General features: G+C 51.1%; 1 protein-coding gene across 1 annotated transcript in view; it reads left to right on the top strand.

Annotated features, from left to right (window-relative positions):
• Window positions 1-22,606, top strand: part of NAV1 (neuron navigator 1) — a 276,840-nt gene that overhangs the window by 93,498 nt on the left and 160,736 nt on the right. The window contains exon 4 of the mRNA XM_053606354.1: window positions 10,174-10,968. Within this exon, the coding sequence (XP_053462329.1) occupies window positions 10,174-10,968 (795 nt within the window). The remainder of the gene's footprint in view (window positions 1-10,173; window positions 10,969-22,606) is intronic.

Genomic DNA, 22,606 nt, shown 5'->3' with positions numbered 1-22,606 from the left:
GTGAAACACGAAGTTCTCAGCATAGCATTGAAACTCCCACCCTTCACACCTATGAATATTCTTAACATTTGCAGAGTAATTTTTATATGCCAAGTAATTGCCAGTGATTATTCTATTAAAATTCATTGAAATATGAGTCCACAGCATTCCTCTGTTAAGTTTAATGCCTTATTTTAAAACTTAACAAAACCTTAATAAGCACAGAGGTACCAACTGAGAAAATGACTGTAGCCACAAAGTGGGAATGTTTTTCTCTCCAGGATATTAACAAGGCCATGTTTCCTTAAACCAGTTGTCCCAGATGGCTCTGGTTAAGGTAGGTATCTTTAACTTTCTGGAGTCAAGAACTTCCCTAAAAACCTGATTGATGGGCGGCGCCTGTGGCTCAAGGAGTAGGGCGCCGGTCCCATATGCCAGAGGTGGCGGGTTCAAACCTAGCCCTGGCCAAAAAAAAAACCTGATTGATATTACATTGTGTCTCCCCAGACGAATGGACATATTCACGTTTGGTTTATATAGTTTTTGATGGTTGGGTCTATGGACTCCTGAATCCAATCTGTGAACACAGATTAAGAAGTTCTATTCTGGGGCGGCGCCTGTGGCTCAGTGAGTAGGGCGCCAGCCCCATATACCAAGGGTGGCGGGTTCAAACCCAGCCCCGGCCAAACTGCAACCAAAAAATAGCCGGGCGTTGTGGCGGGTGCCTGTAGTCCCAGCTGCTCGGGAGGCTGAGGCAAGAGAATCGCGTAAGCCCAAGACTTAGAGGTTGCTGTGAGCTGTGTGAGGCCACGGCACTCTACCAAGGGCGGTACAGTGAGACTCTGTCTCTACAAAAAAAAAAAAAAAAAAAGAAGTTCTATTCTGGGGTAGTGATGTCATCACTGCATTGGCAAGACAACCATGGATTTGGGTTTTGTGTTTTTCTTCATTGGGTTTTTGGGTTTACTTGGCCCCTAGTGAGGTAAGAGGATTTTATACAGATGCTTTAACACAGAACATTGAGTAAGATTATCTTTAAGGTCCCATTTCACATTATGATTCAAATGCCCTTACTCAGATCTGCATGAACAGGCCGTACCAGAGGATACATGCTCACACAGCAGCATGGGCACAGCCACAGGCACACACACTACCTTCTTCCTTTGCCTGCCCGAAGTTCCCTCACACTGGCCTGTGGTTGCCATGACAACTGATCTGGGTGGGTCCTGGTCTAAGGGTGATGTACCTGGGTGGTGCAGAGCCCATCTGGGGCCCATTGTAATGGCCACCTCAGCAGTGTGTATATGGGACAGTTGCCATGGCAACATATAGAAAAAGAACATGTGGGAAACATCTGGACTTCTTATCCTGGGCTCATTATTAGCTCGAGGAGCAGAGGGATATGATTTTAAATGAGCACAATTTTAAACAGAGTACCCTAAATTGGGTATTCTCCTCCCGCCTTTCCCTGTTAGAAGCCCACGAGCAGAGGGAATAGAGACTCTCCAGTCCCCACCCTCACATCATTTCTTACACAACCAGCTGTAGTACAGAGATTGTAGGCATTTGCTTAAGGCCACACAGCAAGTCAAGAAGAGAACCCAGGATCCCCAAGATTTAAGATTAGGAAAGTCCCCAGGAGGGGTCTGAACTTTTGGGGATTGTCAGATCCACTAAAGGTAACCAGGACCCCAGGACAGAGGTCATGGAACTGAGGTATGAAGGAACTGGCGGTGCTAGAGACCATAAGCTCTGTCCAAAAAATAATACTTCACCCTGTCCTCACTCCCATCATTGTGTGGGGACCTGGTCTTAATGTGACTGCAGTCGTAGACCCATGTAGAGCTCAGGTACAACAGGTGTCTGGGTCACAGGACCTCTTCAGCAGGACAGGCAGAGCCTTCCTTCCCACTGTCTACTCCCCTTCCAGTAGTCAATCCCCCTTTCTCTGCCAGAACCCCAGACTTTCTTGCTATGGGGATCATATAGTTCTTGACTGCATTGTATCACATGCAATTATTAAGCAAGTCCCCAATGCACAGCTGCATGGTAACAGCATGAAGTCACAAGAAGATGGGGCACACACACAGACTTGTATTCAAATTCTGATTCCACCAGCAGCCTGCTGTGCAAATACACTTGGGCAAGTGTATTTCTCATAAAAATGAAGGTAATGGCAGTCTCTGCTTCATAGAGTTTTATGAAATAATGCACGTGATGTGTTTAAAGAGGGTCACGTGCAATAGGAGGTGCTTAGTAACTTTCAGATCACTTGTCCTTCAGGTCAACAAGCCTTGGTGAGCCCTTACTAACTATCCTATGCAGGGGGAGCTTATAATTTAGCTTGGCAGGAGAGGATGTCTCCCAAGGATGAAGCAGGCAGAATGTGACTACGTGCTCCCCTGACCAAAATCAGTGGATGGAAAAGGCAAAGAGCAGTTGGGATGGGTAGTCAGAGAAGGGTTCCTACAAGATGCAGCCCTGAAGCTGGGTCTTGAACAGTCAATGGGGCTTGAATTCATATAAGAAAAGGCAGTCAGCAGAGGGCAGGGCAAAGCAAATTGCAGGTGGGGTCAATGGCATTTAGAGGAAAGCATTAGAGGGCAAGTTTACCAGGCAGGTGAAGCCAAAGTGGTGACAGGCTTGAGTACTGCCTATTAGCCAGCACCAGCCTCTATAGCCTGTCAGGTACCAGAAGGCAGGGAACCATCCTTCCCTGGGAGTCCATTTGGGTCACTGAGTCAGAGGTACACTCCCCTTGGAGTTTTGGCTTTAAAAAAATAAGGGGGATTCTCAATGACCTCCCTCCTCAAAAGAAGAGGAAGGAGTTGCACACCTCCAAGCTCCCCTGCTGAGCATCCAGGGTCACAGGAAGACAGGTCCCATGTTTTAGACCGTAGGCCAGATCACTTGGTAGAACTAGGAATAGCAGCCCAACTCTAAGTCGAACCTCCCTCTCCCTGGGCCAGCGTGGAAGCCCATAGCTGAAGTGGGGGAAAAGGTCTTTGAGCTCCGGCTTCTGTTCTCACCTCCTAAGTCTGGAGCAAGCCCCTTAGCAGCTTCTCAGCCAACAGTTCCTACACTCCGGGGCCATGCAACCCCGAGCACCTGGCCTCTGAAGGGAGGGCCTGTGTTTCCTCCCAGCCTTGGAGAGCCCCCTTCTCTAGCTGCAGACACTGGGTTCTGGTCCTATTTCCTTGGGTGACTAGAGGTGACTTGTTTTCTTCTCAAGGCCTCATCTCTGCCCTGTCCTTTCACATGATGGTCAGGCTCATTCCTGCTCCACCCCTGCCCTGTTGGTGGAGGGAAGATATGTCCAGGCAGCTGTGAGCACTGAGGAATGTGGACTGCGGCTTAGAATTTATTTTTTGGCATTTCCACCCTTCTGGAAGCTCCTTCGAGATGGTTGAGCCAAAGGCCAGACTGAGGCTCATGACCCCTGGCTGTACTCCCAGCCCTCATTTTGCTCAGCCTCATTTTCCCTAAGAGACAAGAAGATAACATATCTTTCTCCTGAGCCCACACGCTGACCTGTGGCTCAGAAGAAAACTCTCCAACTCCTGAGCTCAGGGAGTCTCCTAGGGTCAGAGTGGGTGAGCTATGGTCCTGCAGAGTCCACAGAAATGTCTCAACTACCAGTGTCCTGGCAAAACAAAGGTAGTGGGCAAAACAGAGGTAGTGACTAGGCTGGTAGGAAGCAAGTAGACCAATGTAGGAGGGCTTTCCGTGAGCCACCAGAGCAACCATGTTGGACCCCTGTGTCCACTGTCCCCTTTTCTTCTAGGAGAGTGGGGTGGTGCTCAAGTCCCATTTGGAACTACTGCCTATGCCAGGAAGCCTGGGTTGTGAAGACGGCTTGCCTACTTTTGCCCCTGTCTCCCAGCGGTGCAGCGAAACTCTTCCCATACTTCTGATCAGACCAGAGAATCGGGAGCATCAGAGTGTCTCAGCCTAGAATGCCCCAAGGTCATTCTTCTAAAGAATTGGAGCTTCCCTTAAAGGGGTAGGAGAGGGCTGGCTGGCCTCCGCTCTGGCCCAGGGCTGCAGAGAAGAGAGAAAAGATGTTGCTGGGACACCATCCCAGAAACCTGGCTTCCATTCCACACCAGCTGCACCATCTCTCGCCACAGGGTATTAAGAGGTCACTGCTGTTTACAATCCCCCACACATCTGTTCCTAGTCACACATTCATTCATTTAATCAATCGTCATTCACCAACTATTTCTGAGAGCCCACTATGTGCACCGAGGTGTAATGGAATTCTGAGATGGACCCTTGGGAAGCCCTAAGGAGTGAATGATGAATGATGGCCCTGATGTTAAGAAATTATTAACGTGGCTATAGTGAACTGCATGGGGAAAGTCAGGGATGGCCTCCTAGAGGATGTACATTTGACCTCAAGAAGGGCTAGGGAGAAGAGAAGACTCAAATCTTTTCTCCAAAACAAGCTCCTCTTGAAATCTTCTCCATCCTGATGGACGGCAACTCCTCTCTTTGAGTTGTCCAAGCCAAAATCCTTGGGGATAATCTTGATTCCTCCCTTTCCCACACACCCACATTTGGCCTATCAGCCAATTCTAAGGGCTTCAAAATATATCCAGAGTCTGACCACTTTTCACTACCAGCAGCTGTCACCCAGTCCCAAGTTACCATCATCTCTCACCTGGATGACTGCAACTGTTTCTGCCCAGGAGCCCAGCAGTGTGCTCCCCACACAGCAGCCAAAGTGACCTTCTCAAGAGGGAAGCCAGGTCATGTCACTCTCTGCCCCAAACCTGCTAGTGGCTCCCATCTCACCGTTAGCAAATGGCCAACTCCTTATAGTGGCCTAAAAGGCCCTCTGCAGACTGGGCTCCCATTACCTCTCTGACTTCCTCCCCTGCCACTGTTCCTTTTTTCTTCAGCCTCACTGATCTTGCTTTCCTCAGAAAATACTAGGCACATACTCCCTGAAGGCCTTGTGCTTCAGCAGTCTGTTTCTTCTGCCTGGAAATCTTTCCTCTCTGATACCCATGTGGATTGCGCCGTCTTTCCCTTCAGATCTTTACTCAGGTGTCACCCTCTCAGTGAAGCCTTCTTTGCTTTCACTCCTGACCCTAGATATTTCGTATTCTCATTTTTGCCTTTGTTTTTTTCTCTTAGTACTTTTTAGGAGCTAGCATTTCTATCTAACTTGTTGTCTGTCCTTCCTATTAGAATATAAGTTCCAAGAGGACAAGAATTTTGATCTGTTTTCTACCATGTCCTCCAGCACCTATCATAACCAGTACTGAACAAGGTGGGAATAGGGGGATCTTGTCATCTGGATGCAGACAAGACTTTGCACTTAGGCATCAGCTAATTTAGCCTGGCCTTGCGCACATTTTGGGTACCTGCTATTAGGTGGAATGACACAGTAGAGGGCTTTTCACAAAGGTGGAGGTGTTGAGTCTGCAAGGGAGGCGATGAAGAGACTTCACCTTAGGGATGTAAACAGGAAAAACTTAAGTAAGTGCTTGTTTCTCAGTTGGACTGGCTCCGGGCGGGCTAAGCTTGCAGAACCATGTGGCTGGGTTCCCAGTCCTTGCTCTCCAGATCTAACTGTGGGCACAGAAATCAAGATTCCTGCCTCCCTAAAAAAAAAAAAAAAGATTCCTGCCTCCCATTCCCTGGTCTGTGCTTAGCCCTGGAGGGAACCAGGTGTGGCCTCACCTGCCCACTGCTCCCTCCCTCAGATCCTGCCTTCTTCCCAGGTCATTTTTCAAAGTAAATAGGGTAGGGGCAGCCTAGCCCTCTGTCCTACCCTCTCTTCTCTTCTACTGCCCACCTCCCCAGCTCTCCTAACCCAGTCCCAACACGCAGAGCCCCCAGATCCCCCATAGACACTGATACATCCGTTTTGAATCACAGGGGTGTGAGAATGTAAAATCACACAGCATGCCTTTCCTTGGCTGTATGCCTCTGTCTTCATTCCTTAAATTGCTCTAAGTTATTGGTCAACAGATGTGGTCAAATCACTCATCCTATCTCCAGCCCAGAACCTGCCAATGCTTTTGGAGAGAGAGGAATGGGGAGGTAAGCCAGTCTTTGGGGAGCTGGGGATTGGGAACTTTCATGATTCCAAACCAGCCTCTTTCTCCACCCCCTTTAGAAACTGGGCAGGATCCCCCTAGACAGGTTAGTGACGTCACTGGCACACACTGCCTGCCCAGCCAGGCCTCTCTCTCATCACACAGACCCTCTGTTGACTGCTGATTGTTGATTACAGCATCTCTCTTCAGTGAACAATTCACAGCCTGTGGGTCTTGCAGGTTGGGAAAGGGGAAAAAGGCTGAGTGGGAGGGGCACAGGGCTAGGATTGGGGATTATGTGACAGGACAGGTCCCTTTCTTTTTAGGAATCACTCGAGGAAATATTCTGTACATATTGGCTTTATCAACTGATGCTAGAATGGCTGTTGCCAGGATAGCAGCGCGCTCCCACTGCAGTAGAGGATAGTGAGAAACTCAGGGGATGTGAAAGGAATCAAAAAAGTCAGATAGAAGGAAAGGTCACATTAGGGAGCATAGGAAAGTTCCTGGATGCCCAATGACTATTTAAAGGGACTACCACCTGGTCATGGCAATACCCTTCAAAGAATGACAGTGGGAAAGTGAGCAGTATATTGTGTGGACAGAGCAGGGACACTCAAGGGGATCAGCCCTGAATAAACTCACAAGATGTGCATAGAAAGTGTTTTCTGTCTCATAAACTGACAGGTGACATTTCATGCAGGAGAGAGTATGGGGCACTAGGTTTAGATAGTAGGGAGGAGGCTGTGCCTCTCCTCTGGACAACTCTCTTTTTTTCTCACATTTCAGGAGCTGTTTATTGAAAGTTACTGGGCTTTTTTTTTTTTGCAGTTTTTGGCTGGGGCTGGGTTTGAACCCGCCACCTCCAGCATATGGGGCCAGCGCCCTACTCCTTTGAGCCACAGGCGCTGCCCAGGAGCTGTTTATTGAGGGAAGCAAAAGGACTTGGGATTTGGGGAATATGATATCCCATGAGAGGAGATATGGAGGAACAAAGAGAGATAAAGAAAAGGGAAAGAACCCAGCCATGGCTCACATGGAGGCATGAGATAAGCAGGAAGGGAGGAAGATCAAGTCCCAGGGCAGCAGACATCCAGTGACAAGGAGGTGTAGGTAGACAGAGTAACAAGCGGAACAGTAGTGGTCCATAGCAACTCTAAAGACCTTGAGAGGAGCTAGCCTATAGACACAGATATCAGGGACGAGGAGCCAAATTAAACCATGGGAGGGAGCACCGGGTTTTGCCCTCAGCACTGGGTAGAATGGGTCACAGTGGAAATAAGGTTTGTCAGCTAGGACGTTAACCAATTAATTTCTCATTGTCTACTAAGAAGAAGCTGAATTTATATGTGAGAAGAGAACATAGAGGCAATAAGCAAGTATGGTTGTAACCTGGTAAATCAGAGAATAGCAGTCCTCAGATTTTCAAATTGCTATTTTTAGGAAGAGTGAGGCCCCATGTGACTGAATTAGGGGTGTCTTGTATAAATGAGAGAATGATCGATGAGTAAGGATGAGGACTGTAGAAACGATGCTTTGTAACTTCATTACAAGTGACCTGTAGGATAGGAGAGAAGAGCATACCACGCTTACGGAAAGATTTGGCACCAAAAGTGGGGCTTGATCTCTTGCTCAAGCAGCTGGGATCTTGTGTTTGTGCATCAGCATGAGTACCTCATGTGTGCCCAGAGAGGGAGTCCCATGACTGGCCTCACACTCTGTGCGTTGGCCGAGTTCTGGCATGATACCACTCACATCCCTTTCACCAGTTCCCTGTTGCTTGTCATTTCCTATTTGCAATCTACGCCTGAGCTTCCTAAGTGCTGGGCACAGGCCTCTGAGGCCAGTCTACATTGTTCCCTCTGCCACAGGACCTTCTGGTAAATCTCTGCACCCAATTCCTTTCCTCCACCCCTTTAAGGCAGTGACTGTTGTTATTCCTGCAATTAGAACACACACACACACACACACACACACACACACACCTGTGTCTGTCTGCCTGTGATGAATGTGTGGATGTGTGTGATATTGCTTTTTCACAGGGCCAGGATTATTTTCCTATGTCTTTTGTTGTCTATTTTATATTCCCTGCCAGACATTTGAGTTCCTTGAGGGCAGAATCTCCCTCTTTCCCTGGATATCCAGAGCCTAGCCAATGGGCCATGCTTTTACCAAACACTTCTCTGCTTGAGAATTCTATGTTCTCAGTATTGTGATAAGCACATTCTCTCTGCTAAGACCCCATCCTTGCAGATTTTATAGTTTCTCAGTCCAGCCCTGGATTCATGTCAGGCAGAGTCCTGGGATACCACCAGGGCCTAAGAGTCACACAGGGTACAGACATAGTAGATAAAACTCAGGGCTCCACATCCATTTAAGTAATACAGTTGCAACACCTGCTTCCATACAAGGTGCTAAGCGACACAGTTTTGCATGGGGAGAACTCCTGTGCTGGTGCGGAAGGTAGACACACAAATACCTCTCACACCACTCAGGCTGTGATGATTAGTGCTAGCAGAGTGAGTGAACCATGAGACTCAGACACAGGGTTTAGATTCTGGGGGGGTGGGGGAAGGAAAGGAGGGAAGTAGAGAGATGAAGCTGGGGATAGGGTAAGGAGATAATCTGATGGTTAGCACGTTCTGGCACAAAGGGATATACAGTCCTTAGTGTGTGCCTCCATCACAGGCCCACCTCACCTGGAGCAAGCTTTGCTTTTGGAGAGTTCCCCTCCACTTTTTTTTTTCATGCAACCTGGCCCTGATTTGGGAGGCTATAGGAGGATTGGCAGTGTCCCGGCATAGTCCTGGGCAAACTGCTGCCTACTCCATCTGGTTTTTGTTCCCTCTCCATCCTGTCCCCCTGAGCCCAGGTCCGAGGGAAAGAAGAAGGCCTAGGGAAACATCTTTTTAAATTGTTCTTCAGCCCTTTGGCAGACTAAGGACCCAGAGCTAAGCCTCTTCCTGATTCCCTACGTTTGACAGAGGGCTTTACAGTTCCAAAGCCCCCTTTTGCCAGTAAAGCTGGAATTATAACAACTGTAAGGGAAGACAGAGGGTTCAGTGACTTTGACAAGGTCATGCAGTCAGTTAGAATAGGAACTTATTCTTCTGATCCCAAGTCAACCCTGGGGCCCTGTCTGTCAAAGCCACCTGTGTCCTATCCCTTATCCCATACCTTCTGGGCTCAGGAGGGCAACCTTGGGCCTCAGAGACTGAAGTAGGGTAAAATTGGGAGTTTCTTGGGAGAAAACCAAGGGTGGTTTGGGATGGAGGGTGGAGAACTAGCAACCTGGATATCACTTCCTCACCCCTCTCCCAACATTTCTCGTAGCCCCCATAGACCCACTCTCCCTCCCTCACCCCTAGCTGCTTTTCTCTCAGTCCCTTTTACCTGCACCCCTACATCTCAACGGAGCTTTCCCGCGGACACAGCAGGGGGCCACCCGTGCCTCTGGAGAACGGGAGAACCCGCCCCGCCTCTGCGCAGAAAGCGAGAAAAACTGGTCGGATCCTTTATCTCCCCCTAGCCCCCGCTCCTCCGCCCCTGGAGCTCCACACGCAGATACCTCCCCCTCCCGAGCCAGAAATAGACACACACTTTCTCTCCCCCACCTCCCTCCCCTTGCGCACACTCCTCCCCTCCTCCTGTTTGCTCCCCGCCTTCCCCTTCCCTCCTTCCTCCACTGCGAGCTGCAGGCTGCAGTCTTTACTCCGGCTAGCGGGCGGAGCGCGGCGAGGGCGCTGCCCGGCAATGCGCTGCCTGCAGGACTGACTGGCAGGCATGTCGCGGGCCGGGCACCGGGCACCGGAGCACCTTCCCGCGCCAGCCGAGTCGCCGCAGGGCTTCTACCTTTCCTTTGGCTGATTTAAAATTTTTAATTTGTGTTTTCCCCGCCCCGCCCCTTTTCCTCCGACCCCGCCCCATCGCTCCACTGTTTCCTTGCTCTTTCCTTTTTCCCGGCTTCCTTCCTTGCGTTTTTTCCCCTGCCCCCTTGGCCTTCCTCCTTCCCTCCTCCCTCACTCTTTCCCGCTTCCTCTCCCCTTCTTCCTCCGTTTCTTCGGTCCTTTCTCCCCCCCTCCACCCTCCCCCGCCTCCTCCTCTCGGCGCTCCCGCCCCCTGCACCCTCCTCCCGTGCCTGCAGACGCGCGGTTCGTCCATGCGCTCCTCGCGGGCAGAATGCTGGGCAGCAGCGTCAAGAGCGTGCAGCCCGAGGTGGAGCTGAGCGGCGGCGGCGGTGACGAGGGCGCGGACGAGCCGCGGGGCGCCGGCAGGAAGGCTGTAGCGGCGGACGGCAAAGGCATGCTACCCAAGCGCGCCAAGGCGCCCAGTGGCGGTGGCGGCATGGCCAAGGCCAGCGCGGCTGAGCTGAAGGTCTTCAAGTCCGGCAGCGTGGACAGCCGTGTCCCTGGCGGGTTACCCGCCTCTAACCTGCGCAAGCAGAAGTCGCTCACCAATCTCTCGTTCCTCACAGACTCGGAGAAAAAACTGCAGCTCTATGAACCCGAGTGGAGCGACGATATGGCCAAGGCGCCCAAGGGCTTAGGCAAGGTGGGGTCCAAAGGCCGCGAGACTCCTCTGATGTCCAAGACGCTGTCCAAGTCAGAGCACTCGCTCTTCCAGGCCAAGGGGAGCCCGGCCGCCAGCGCCAAGACCCCCCTGGCTCCACTTGCTCCCAGCTTGGGAAAGCCGAGCCGGATCCCCCGAGGACCCTACGCGGAGGTCAAGCCGCTTAGCAAGGCGCCTGAGGCGGCCGTGAGCGACGACGGCAAATCGGATGATGAGCTGCTTTCCAACAAGGCCAAGGCACAAAAGGCTTCCGCCGGGCCTGTGCCCTCTGCCAAGGGCCAGGAGGAGCGCGCCTTCCTCAAGGTGGACCCAGAGCTTGTGGTGACGGTGCTGGGCGACCTGGAGCAGCTGCTCTTCAGCCAGATGCTAGGTAAGTCCTGCCGCCCCGCCCCACCCCGCCTCTGGCTTTCTCCAGCCCAGCTGCTGTGGAAGATGTGGGGAAAGTGAAGCTCCCTCCCTTTTCCGCTTCCCATAGGCTTTATTGATCACCGGTCAGGTTGTGCAGGGCATTGCTCCCAGATGTGCAGAGCTGGCCCACCTCCACATGCGCATGGCTAAAGTGCATCTTAAAGATTTACCGGGCGGGAGCCCAGGCTCTGCTCTGGCCTGCCTGGGGTGAGGCTGGACGATGGGCCGGGGTGTCACAGGTTCTTAGAAATAGAGTCCATTAGCTTCCTTTTTAAAGCCCCAAAACCCAACATGGCAAAATCTGGGGCTGGTAGCGACCTCAGTTGTGGTTTGGTCTGCGCTGGACAACAGAGCATCCAGCATTGCCAGGGGAGCGTCCGGTAAGAGCCCGGATCTAGAGGACAGATGTGGGAGAGCAGATGTGAGAACTCGTTGGCCCTGCAACACAGCTGAGGCTCCACTTCCTCTGTGGATCCCGGGTGGGAGCTCGAGTCGGATTTCCCGGGTGTAGGGGTTCTGGCAAAGAGAAGCGTCTGGGGTTGGAGGGCCGGGCGGGCTGCCAGCTGAGCGCATCTGGATGCTTGCCCTATACCTTAGCCCCGGCTCTGGCCCCAGCTCCTACATCTGTTCCACACCCCAGGTCTTTAGGGCATGTGGAAAGGTCTGGACTTTTGCACTGAGACTCCTGGTTGACCAGGAAGCCTTTGCCCTTTGGCTAATGGTAGCCGAGCAGGCGGGAAGGGAGGAACAAAGCTTGCTCGGCTAGAGGAAGCGCTGAGAGCTGCTCCATTGTTCTCCGAGTCCATGCACAAAAAGCCCGGAGCGGGCCCCGGTACTGCGCCTGCTCTCCCGGAGAACCCCTGCCCTAAGAGAGGGATAGATTGAAGATGTGCTGGACACAAGGCTGCCATGGCTCTGGAGCCCGCACCAGAGGCTCTGGAGCCGTGCTGGGGCCACAGGAGGAGGGTGGTGAGGCCTGGAGCCCAGGCGAGCCCGCCTTGGTTGCACCGACTTGTTGCGGTGACTAGGATGTGGGTCCTCCGGCACCAAGGGACCTGAGCTTCCCGGGTACCGGCAGGCGCCGGCCCGCGGGGGGCTGGGAAGGGGCGTGTCCGCGCGCGTGTGAAGGGGCGGGACCGAGTGACGGGCTGCAGGCCGAGTGATGGGCTTGGCAGTGGGGATGGATGGACACGTCGCCTGGCAGCCCCGGAGAATGGAAAGAGAAGGGGTGGAGGAAGACCGGTTGGCTTGCTGCAATCTTCCCAACGACCCCCGATCCCGTTGTGGGCCAGTACAAGGGTTCCCTGACCAGAGGCGAGGCAAGGATTTTGGACCTCCAAATAACCTATCCTCATATCCGAGATGGCTGCAGAGCGGCTTTGCAGAAGCAATAAGGAGTCTGGACAAGTGCGAAAAGGGAAGAGCAGCCATTTGCTTCTGAGAGCCCCTCCTGAAAGTGGGATGGGGGTGGGTGGGTGGGTGCGGCTTCATTCTGCAAAGGGGCTGTGCTCGGTGCTGGGTTGATCCTGTCAGAGGCCCTATCCTCAAGGAGCTTACAGTCTAATGGGGTAAGACAGGAAATAATGGGAAAAAAAATAAATTCTAAGCATCAAAGACGGTTATAGAGGAATAAAACCGTACCATATGATAGAGAGGACTGGAGAGGGTGGAGGGACTCTCAGGGGCACAGAATAGCAAAGGACAAGACTTGTTTCCGAGGTCAGGGCTTTACCTGTTTGGGATGACTTAGCTAATCTTGCCAGACTTGAAAGTCCCCACACTGCCCCAGGAGCTGGCTGCCCAGTGAAGCCCTGTTAGTTGCTTCTCAAGAGGTGATAACCACAGAAACCCTGACAAATAGTTCTGAGCTGGCTGGGGAGTGGGGAGAAGGGCAGGAGGGAGAAGCTGAGCCCTTATTCCAGCTCAGCAGTGGGCCCTTCTCAAAGCACACATACACGGAGCCCCTCAGCAACCTTGGAGATGAGAAGAGAATGGCACCTCTGTGCCCCAGTTGGGGAAACCGCAGAGTCAAAGGGGTTGAGGGCCTTGAAGTCATCTCTGAGTTAATGGTGGGAGGCAGATCCTGCATGTGTCTCCAGAGTGCTAAGTCACAGCTCTTCCTGGGAGGCCTGCTGAGAGAGGGAGACTCAGTAGGTAAAGAGGGGCCCCACCAGGGCCTCCAGAGCTGACCCACAGAGGGGCTGTGGGGCTTAGCTCTCTGGTGGAAGGTCTGCCAAACTTGCTGAACCATCTTCAGCTGAGGGGAGTGGGGGGAGTGGGGTTGTTTCAGGCCCTAAGAGGGCAGGGCTTCATCCTATATAATGGTGGGGTGGGGGACTGGTGCCCTCCAAGCAAAGCTTTTCTCTTATGTGAATGTGGGGGTGGAAGTCAGACAGCCTGGGGAGAGGGAGGGGATAACAGAGGGGATCAGCCTCCCAGAGCCCATGAAAGGTTCCAGGTGTCAGGACAGGTTCTCAGGGGAGTACAGGGTGGCCTCTGGGGAGAAGAATGACTGGCTTGATGTTTCAGGATGGGAGTGAAGGCACTGGTGTTTGTCACCACTTGGTGTCCAGTTATTCCCACTCCCTGGTATCATCCCATATCCATGAAGCCACCAAAACCCAATTTCTGAGACAGGGAGGGGGCGGGGGCAGCCCCAAATCAAAACCTTTCTGGAATAAAGGGGAAGATCTGAAACCTGATCATCCCCTTCCCAGAAATCAGCTGGAGTCCCAGGTGGTCTAGGTGGACTCCTTGTCCCTTCCCTAATAATCTTGGAAGCTGCCAAGTAGCTGGGGTCCCACTGGGGGAACCCTAGAAACTTTGAAGATTGCGGTTGGATCCCAAGGGAAAATTGGCCAATTCCAGGGATCAGATGCCTTTGGACCCTGGCCTAATCGGGCAGTTTGGCTCCCAGAAAAATGGTTCCCAGGCCCTTGGCTTAGGTCTGGGGCTAAGCTGGGGTTGAGTTCCTGAGTTCTCTATCCAGAAGTTCTAAGCTCTGTGATCTCCTCTAAGACTCAATTCCCCATTTGTGAGAGAAAGAGACCCTCCCATGGCTCATCCTTATAGTGGGGGAAGGGTGTATAGATTAAAGTGATCAGACATTGAAAATGTCCCAGATAGGTTAAAGAGAGCCTCTATTTATACAGAGCAATTAAATACAAACGTACCTTTACTTACAATGATAAACCCATTATAAGTTGAAAATATCATAAGTGAAAAATATATTTAATACACTTGACTTATTGAACATCGCTTACCTTACCCCACCCTATTTTAAATGTGCTCAGAATGCTTATAGTAGCTTTCAGTTGAGCAAAATTATCTAACACAAGGTCTGTTTTTAATACAGTGTTGACTAACTTATTTATTGAATTTATTGAACACTATTTATTGTATTTATTGAATACTATGCTACTATTGCAGCATTGTAACGTTGAAAAATCGGAAGTTGAACCATTGTAAGTCAGGGACTGTCTGTACTATGATAACATCTCAAACCATACTCTTCCTATCTTATCAGCCCTGGGCCCAAGGCTGTCAGAGCAGAATCAGTCTGTTGACTCCTCATATGTCAGGTTTCTCCCTTCTGCCCTCCAGGAAAAAGGGACAAAGTAGGACAGCTAAGACTGCTCAGGCTCAGGGGGTAAAAGAACCCAGGAAGCTGGAGTTCCTAGTCCCACTTCCTCATGGAGGATGTCTGGACCCACTTTAAGGGTTGCCATGACAACACGGAGGCCCTCGGAAGCCCAGACCAAACGGAAGTGAGGAAGAAAGTCAGGAAACGATTCGATTCTATGCCATTTAGTTTCTGTGGCGCTTTTGAGGAATGGGAGGGAGTTATTCCAGAGAATGTGCTCTGGGACGCCTTGTGTGTGTGTGTGTGCGCTGGGGGGGAGGGTAATGTCATCACAAGCACCTTCTTGCCCCGTTTTATTCAAGTGCACTGGGGGGGCAGGGTGATAGAGGAGATATTGTGAATTCTCCAAAGAAGGGCTGCAGAACTGCTGCCCAGAGTAGGTGGGTGATACGAGCAAGCTCATCCAACACCCTGTGTCAGAGGCTTTCCACCCAGAGCCTCCCTGATTCCCTCCAGGGGCTCTACGAGACATGGCAGGAGAGTAAAGACAAAGCTCACTTCTGCCCTTTCCTTGAGCAGCACAGCAGTGCTGGAGGGTACTTGTGGAATCACAGGCTGGAGCAAAGGCTGTGGCCAGGTGGGGGGTGCGGGTGGGGGGCCTGCAGGTGAGTGAGTATGTGTGTGGGAAGAAGGAATTGGCACAGAACCTTTGAACTTTGAGGCCTCCTGCCTTTCTCAAGGTTAGCACTGAGGAGAACGTTTCTTTTCTCACCATGTTTCTCACCATCAGAGTTCAGAATGTTTTCTCCAAGGCCAGGCTTGGGCCCCCAGCCTCGTCTCAGTCCTTCCCTTTGGGCATTGCCTTGTTCAGATGGCTGCAGCCGACACTGTTCTCCTAGCGGCTGAGGCTCTGCTTCTGAGAGTAACACGAGAGTGGATCAGTAGGTCTTAGGGGCAGTTTCACTGTTCTGGGGAGAAGGTACAGGTGCAGCAGAGGTGCCCAGAACTTCTCTGGATACTTGAAGCATAAACCAACCCAGGGTGATGTTCTTTATCATCACTGATGGCTCTAGCCTCAGGCCATAGGCCTCTTCTAGACCTGGACTGAATGGGTACCTGGACCAAGTCACCTGGAACCCTGGGATATTTCCTGACACTTCCCTCCTATTCCACCCTCCTCCCATCCCCCAGCCCTACATACCCTATGTGATCCTGTGGCTGTAACCACCTACCCTCTATGATCTAGGCTAACCCCCTACCCCAGGCTGCCAACATCAGACCCGTCCTCTTCTGCTAGCTTCCAGGCTCACCCTTCCCTGCAGCACACAGATACCCACATCTCACAGCCTCTGACCTTAAGTGCGCTGTGGGGCTTAAAGGAGAGCCAGAGCTACACTGACCTGGGTGAGTAGTGCACTCAGGGTCCACACCAGCAGCTCAGCACCCTGCTGTTCCACCACCTCTGCAGCACACTGCAGTATCAGAGGGAGTGCTCTCCACAGCGCACTCTGCCTCCCTCACCCTTCTCTGGGCTTTCATAAAATTCCAGATTGGAAATTGTCTAGTTGAGCCACCCACTTAAAAGCTGAAATTAATCCCTCTATAGCATCATAGGCAGGTGGGTGTTTTGTTTACATACTCCTAGTGACAGAGGGCTCACTACCTTATTTTCCTGGAAAGTACTCATTAGAACAATCTTTCTTCTGTTAAGCCAAAATTCTTCCTTCTGAAAATTGCCACCCATAACTTCAGATTTGCTTTCTGGATCCTACATAGTAAGCTAGCCTGCCTTTCACAGACTCTCCTTTCTTAAATATTTGAGGTTAGATACCTATCCAGGCTCCATGTCATCTTTTCTCTCTTTGCCCCTCTTTTCATTTGTCTTCCATTTGTCTTTTCTTTTGGAACAAGACCTATAGGAAGAGGAGCCTGACCTGTTCACCCTGATTCCTAGGCCCAGTGGAGTCCAGTTTCCCACCTAGACCTGTCCTACCCCCACCTCCTTGTAATGTCTGTATCTCAGAGTGATTCTCTGCTGGGGACCCATAGCACCTGGCTCAGCCAGGAAGCTCTCCTCCCCAAAGCCTTCTCCCTTTGCCTGGAAAGCTTGTGCTAGCCAGCCAGCAGAGGGGAAATGGACACCACATGTTTCTCATTTACGCTGGCTGACCTCCCCCCACACCCTGTTTGGATTATCCAGATATGTTTGATGTCCCCAGAGCCTGCAGCCTTCTCTCTCATGTGCAGGAAGGGCTGGGGGGCCAGGCCCAGCTCAGTGTGGGCAGGTTCCCTCCAATAGGAGCCCATAAAGTGCCTGATCAGCCCTTGAAGCCGCCGCCACTTCTCATACCTTCCCTTCATTGCTTCCCCCACTCATACTTTCCTTTTCCTACCTCCCCCCACTATTGCTTCTAGGTACTGGCCCCTGGCAGGAAGCAGGACACCAGAACTTTCTGGGTTCAGTTCCTCCTTGTTCAATGAACACAAATCTCTGCTTACTTCTGACCAGTAGAGATGAGGATGGAGACTGAAAGATGCCCCAGGAACTGTTTATATCTCCCAGCTGGAGACTGAGGTTGTGTCAAGGGCATTTCCAGCGTGGCTGCCCAGTGTGGCTGCAGCAGCATGTGCCTGGGATAAGCAGAGTGGGTCATGGTGCTTTTCATCTTTTATAATCACCTATTTCCCCCCAGACCCTATATCTCTGGCATATAGAGAGGCAAATTGCAGGGGTGAGGAAGCTACCATTAGGGAAGAATGTGAACCTAATGAGGGTCCCCAGACTCTTCAAGCCCATTCTGGTACTGAGGTGGGGATGGGAGAGCGTAGAATATATCTCATCTGCAGGCTACAGGTTCACCCCTAAGAGCTTTGGTTCCAGCAGTTCCCAGGCTCTAGCTGCCAACGCTGTTGAACATTGCGTGTTTGAAACACAGTTCTCCAATCTAGCGCCAGCCAAACCTCAGCAAGGCAGCCAGGGCTCTGTGGGGGCTAGGCCTTGGCCCGTGCCATCCTGAAATCTATTTTAAACATCTCAATGATACATTTTGGGGCCACTGCAGTGGGTGTTTTCTCCACAGCATCTTCTCATTTCTGTGCAGCAGCTCTTGCTCTGGGATTCTCAGAGTACTGGCTCCTGTGTGTGAGTTGGAGATGTGGAAACTAAGCACAGACCCACGCCCTGGTGTGCTGTACGTACTCCCACTGTTGGTCCCCCTGGATGCCGGAGAAGTATTGGAGGTTATCCAACTGGGTGTTGCTTTTGGATGTGCTCTGGTCTGCAAGGGTGACTATCATAAGCTCCAATTATGTCCCTGGAGAGCCAGGGTTGTAAAGTGTGACCTTGGGCTGAGTAGGAAGATAGGGAGCAAGATGTAAGCAACTATTACATGCCTATGAGAGGTAGTGGATAAATAGATTGTATGGCACATGGCATACACCCTTAGAACTTGGGTAAGGTTGGGTGTCAGGGTGTGAACACTGGGTATGCAGTGCACAGTGTGTGTCCACATGGATCTGTGCATATAAATACACATTCACTGGCCTCTAGCACATAGACACATACTAAAGGTGCATTTGTGTGTGAGTATGCAAGAGCCAGGCAGGTTTAAAAGAGTCTGAAATATGACCGTGGTAGAACAAGTTCCCCCAAACAGACCCCTAAGGCAGAGACAGCAGGGGTTCAGACTCTTTGGCCTCTTTCCCAGAAAAGCGCTATAAGTGCTGGTTCCTCCTCAGACTCTGAGGACACAGGCTCCCTTTGCCCTTGGTGACCCACTAAACAGGCCCTTCTCTTTTGAGGAAGCTGGCAGTCACCCAGGAGGCCCTGCCTTCTCTCTGCAGGGTCCCTAAGCCACTATGGGGCCTAGGATTCTAACATCCCTAAACTGAGGAGCTGCCTCAAAGGAGCTCTGGGATGGGAACTAAAAGCTCAAGAATGCAATAATATGATAATAAAAACTAGCATTTATCAAGCTCTTGGTATAGGAGAGGCATTGTTCTTGTTCCTTATGTATAAGCAGTCACTTAATGCTCACAATAATCTTATGATCCTGGTACTGAAATGAGGAAACTGAGGCACTGGAATGCAGGTAATCTACCCAAAGCCAGTAGTAAGGCATGTAAATGTCAGACCTAGGATTTGAACTTAACTTGCATGATAAACTACTTCCAGGAGCCTCAAGATTCCCCAAACATTGAGTTCATTGAGTTAAGACATATCCACACTCATTATGTCAGAATGTCACTTGCTGTGACAAGTTAGAAAGGCTGCTGAAGAGGGTGAAGCCGCATGAACCTGGCATCAGTGCATACGGTATTCAGGGGGCATTATAAGGTTAGGGGGTGCTGCACTACAGAATAATTTGAGTTTTGAGAAAGGGTAGGATCTTGGCGATAGAGATAGGAAAAATTAGACTTGATCTTAGGCAAAAGGCCGAGAAGTGATGGAGACAGGAAAAATTAGAAAAGGAAGGTTGAAGTAAACATGAGCTTGATGGCAGTGTGAGGAGCCTGTCTGGCTGGAAGAGAGGTGGGAAAGGAGGTAAAAGAGGGGATGAGGGCAGAAGGGCAGGTTGGGGTGGGATCGTGGCTGACCTGACATGGAGTGCACTGGGACTTGCTATAGGAGACATTTATTTTATTTTATTTATTTATTATTATTTTTTTGAGACAGAGTCTCATTATGTCACCCTTGGTAGAGTGCCGTGGCGTTACAGCTCACAGCAACCTCAAATTCTTGGGCTTAAGGGATTCTCTTGCCTCAGCCTCCCAAGTAGCTGGGACTACAGGTGCCCACCACAACGCCCGCCTATTTGTTGTTGTTGTTGTTGTTGTTATTATTGTTGTTTGGCAGGCCCAGGCTGGGTTCGAACCCACCAGCTCCGGTGTATGTGGCTGGTGCCCTAGCAGCTGAGCTACAGGCGCCTAGCCTGTAGGAGACATTTAAATGGAAGAGAGCAATCAGGGTCTACCCACAAAGGATCTCCCAAAAGAGTCCTGTGTCCATTGATCCTTGGAGAAGTTGTGACTGATGAAATCAGCGAGCCCAAGGCCTCTTGAGTTCTGCATCTGGTTACTCTTGCAGCCCTAACAGTGTCTGGTCCTGGGAGGGGCCAAGGGAGAGGATGCTTCCATGCCTAGTGGTTGTGCCCCTGATTAGAAGTAGCTCTGAGGGGGTGAGGGTGCCTCGTACCTTACAAACAAGTCTTCATTTTCCTGTTTCATTGTGGTGCCACTGACTGGTCCAGTTGCCATGCCCTGGGCATTGCCCTGGGATTGCATTGGTACAGGAGCTAAGAGGTTTTGCCTTAGAGGATTTGATTTTACCATGGAGTCTAGGTGGTGTTGTCCTGGAGTTTGGGGGTTGCCATGGTGTAGGTACTGCTCTACTATCTTACTGTTCCCACAGGGCCCAGATGGTGACATGGGTCCTGGCGTTGCGACAGCATTCAGGGTATGGCTTTTCTGTCATCCTGCCCCTGGCTGCAGCACCCGGAGAAGGGAGTTACACCAGCAGGGAGGCAGCTAGCCAGTGCTGCTGTGGCTCCTACTGCTCCTGCTGCCCATCCCTCAGGGTGTGCTTGCTGCTCGGCAGGCACCGTGGAGAGCCTGCTGTGGCTCCTGCTGCTGCCATCAAGGGACCCGCTGGGCTCCCAGGAGCACCACCTTCCTGCTCAGCATCCCCGGCTTTTCTGATGTCCCTCATCCCAGCCTATAGCTTTGAGGCCACTGAGGGCCTGGCTACAGGTTTGGGCCATCTGGAGGGAAGCACTCAGCCCCCACAACTCTAATGGAGGCCATGCACTCTGCAGATAGAGTAGGCACCTTCATCCTGAAGATGCGTCTGAGACACTGGAGATCAGCAACAATCACAGTGCACATTTATTTATTGAGCACTCACTGTTTGCCAGTTGAGCTGAGTGGTTTGTGCAAACCCATTTCACCCTCACGAGGAGATAAGATTCAAGGGTCATATGCAAAATATTTGACAACACCCACAGGTTTCAGAGCTAGAAGAGTCTGGGGACACCTCCCCCCCCCACCAATGCCAAACATTAACTCTGTGGTTGCTGGATTGTTGGAGGAAGGAAGGAGGAAGAGCCCAAGTGGCCAGGGTGGCAGGGGAAGTACACGAAGGCTCAAAGAAACACTTACAAGCTGTAAGAAGGTGTTTCATATTTTTTAACAACCATTATGACCCTCCTGGTGCATCCTGTAGGTTGATGACCCTACTATTTTTTTTTTTCTTTCTTTCTTTTTAAGACTTGAGTCTCACTCTGATGCCCAGGCTAGAGTACCCTGGCATCAGCCTACCTCATAGCAACCTCAAACTCCTGAGCTCAAGTGATTTTTCTGTCTCAGCCTCCTGAGTAGCTGGGAATATAGGCACTTGTTACAATTCTTAGCTGATTTTTCTATTTTTAGTGGAGATAGGATCTCATTCTTACTCAGGCTGGTCTCAAACTCCTGAGAATTTGAACGATCCTCCCACCTTGGCCTCCCAGAATGCTAGGATTACAGGTATGACCCACCACACCTGGCCGTAACTCTACTATTATACAAGATTTAGATATGAGGAAGCTTAGGGGAGCCTAAGCTTGTCCAAAGGCACGTACAAGTTCATGGAGAGCTAAGATTCAAACAAGGCTCGGTTGAGACTCATACATTTAGCCACTAGACTCTGCTGCCTCTTGCAGAAGTAGCAACTCACTGATCCCCTTGCCCTCTCCACATTCTAGAACCCTTAGGTTGCATCAGTCTTGCAATGGTCCTGAGAGCTCAGGTCTGTAAGAATTGCTTCTCTCCTGCCCTCCTTAGTATTCCTTGAGTGCCAATTTTCAGCTGGTCCCCTGCCTTCCAAGGGTCTCTCTGTCCAGTGTGGGAAGGAGACCCACAGGCAGTTATGGTTCAGTGTCACAGTTAGTGCTGGAGAGGAAAGCCCAGGAGCTGTAGGAAAGGATTTCAGGAGGCTCCCCAGGTGTACAGGAGCAAAGGGGGCTGAGATGTCTGGGATGAGGATGGCTAGAACAGTCAAGAAGAGTGGGGGCTTAAAACGTCAGCCTGGGATAAGCTGTTCCTCTGGCCCCTCTGCTTAGGAATCTCCTGGATCTGTCACTCACTAACTGCTGATCTTGAATAAGCCACTTAACTGCCTGAGCCTCAGCCTCCTTGTTAAATAGGGATTAGACTCACCAGTTCCCAGATGTGGGAGCACTGGATGAGATGCTGTATGGGAAAGGGCTGGCACAAGGCTGGCACGTGGCTGCAGACGTCAGCCCCATCAGCATTTCAGGGCAAGGCTTCTCTTTTACTCTCCCCTTCTGCTTTCCCTTGGCCTGTTGCTCCTGTTATCCAGAGTGGATTTCCCAGAGTGTTGCATCTAGGTGGCAAGTTAGCTTCATGGAAGATCCACGGACTCAGGATAATAACCTCTATCACTTACTATGTCTGACTGCTTTACATTACAGCAACCTAGTGAATTAGGTACTATTTTTATCCTCATTTTACCAATTAGGAAACTGAGAGGTTAAGTAACTTCTGTAAGGTCACATTGTCAGGAAATAGAGGGGCCTGGGTATGGGCCCAGGCAGTTTGGCTCAAGCAACCTGCTTCCTTAGCCACTAGACCATAAGGCCTCTCAGCAGCAAACATGGCCTTGCAGTGTCCCACAGGCATGGCAACCTCCCTGAGCAACTACTCAGATCTTTAATTTTAAACAGGGTCATCCTGCTCTGAGGTCTCCTATAAGAGTTTAGGAGTGCAGGGTACTGGAACCCTAGCATCTTCCCTGCACCCCCTTACGTACCTGCTACCAGGATGGAGACGGTTTGTGGGGTCTATCGCTGATACACTTTCACCACCATCTATGTTCAGTTCTCCACCCTGCACCTGTCCAAAAGAGTCAGCATGCTCCAGGGGATCCATGTACATCAAGACTTTGATGTATGCTCTTGGCCTGGAGCCCCTTGTGTCTCTAGGTCCCTGCTTGCCTATATCAATAGAAAGAGCACCAGCT

Source organism: Nycticebus coucang, chromosome 10 (assembly GCF_027406575.1).
Source record: "Nycticebus coucang isolate mNycCou1 chromosome 10, mNycCou1.pri, whole genome shotgun sequence".
Classification (NCBI taxonomy): Eukaryota; Metazoa; Chordata; class Mammalia; order Primates; family Lorisidae; genus Nycticebus; species Nycticebus coucang.
The sequence above is the reverse complement of the archived record's forward strand: the minus strand, read 5'-3'. Positions and strand labels throughout refer to the sequence as shown.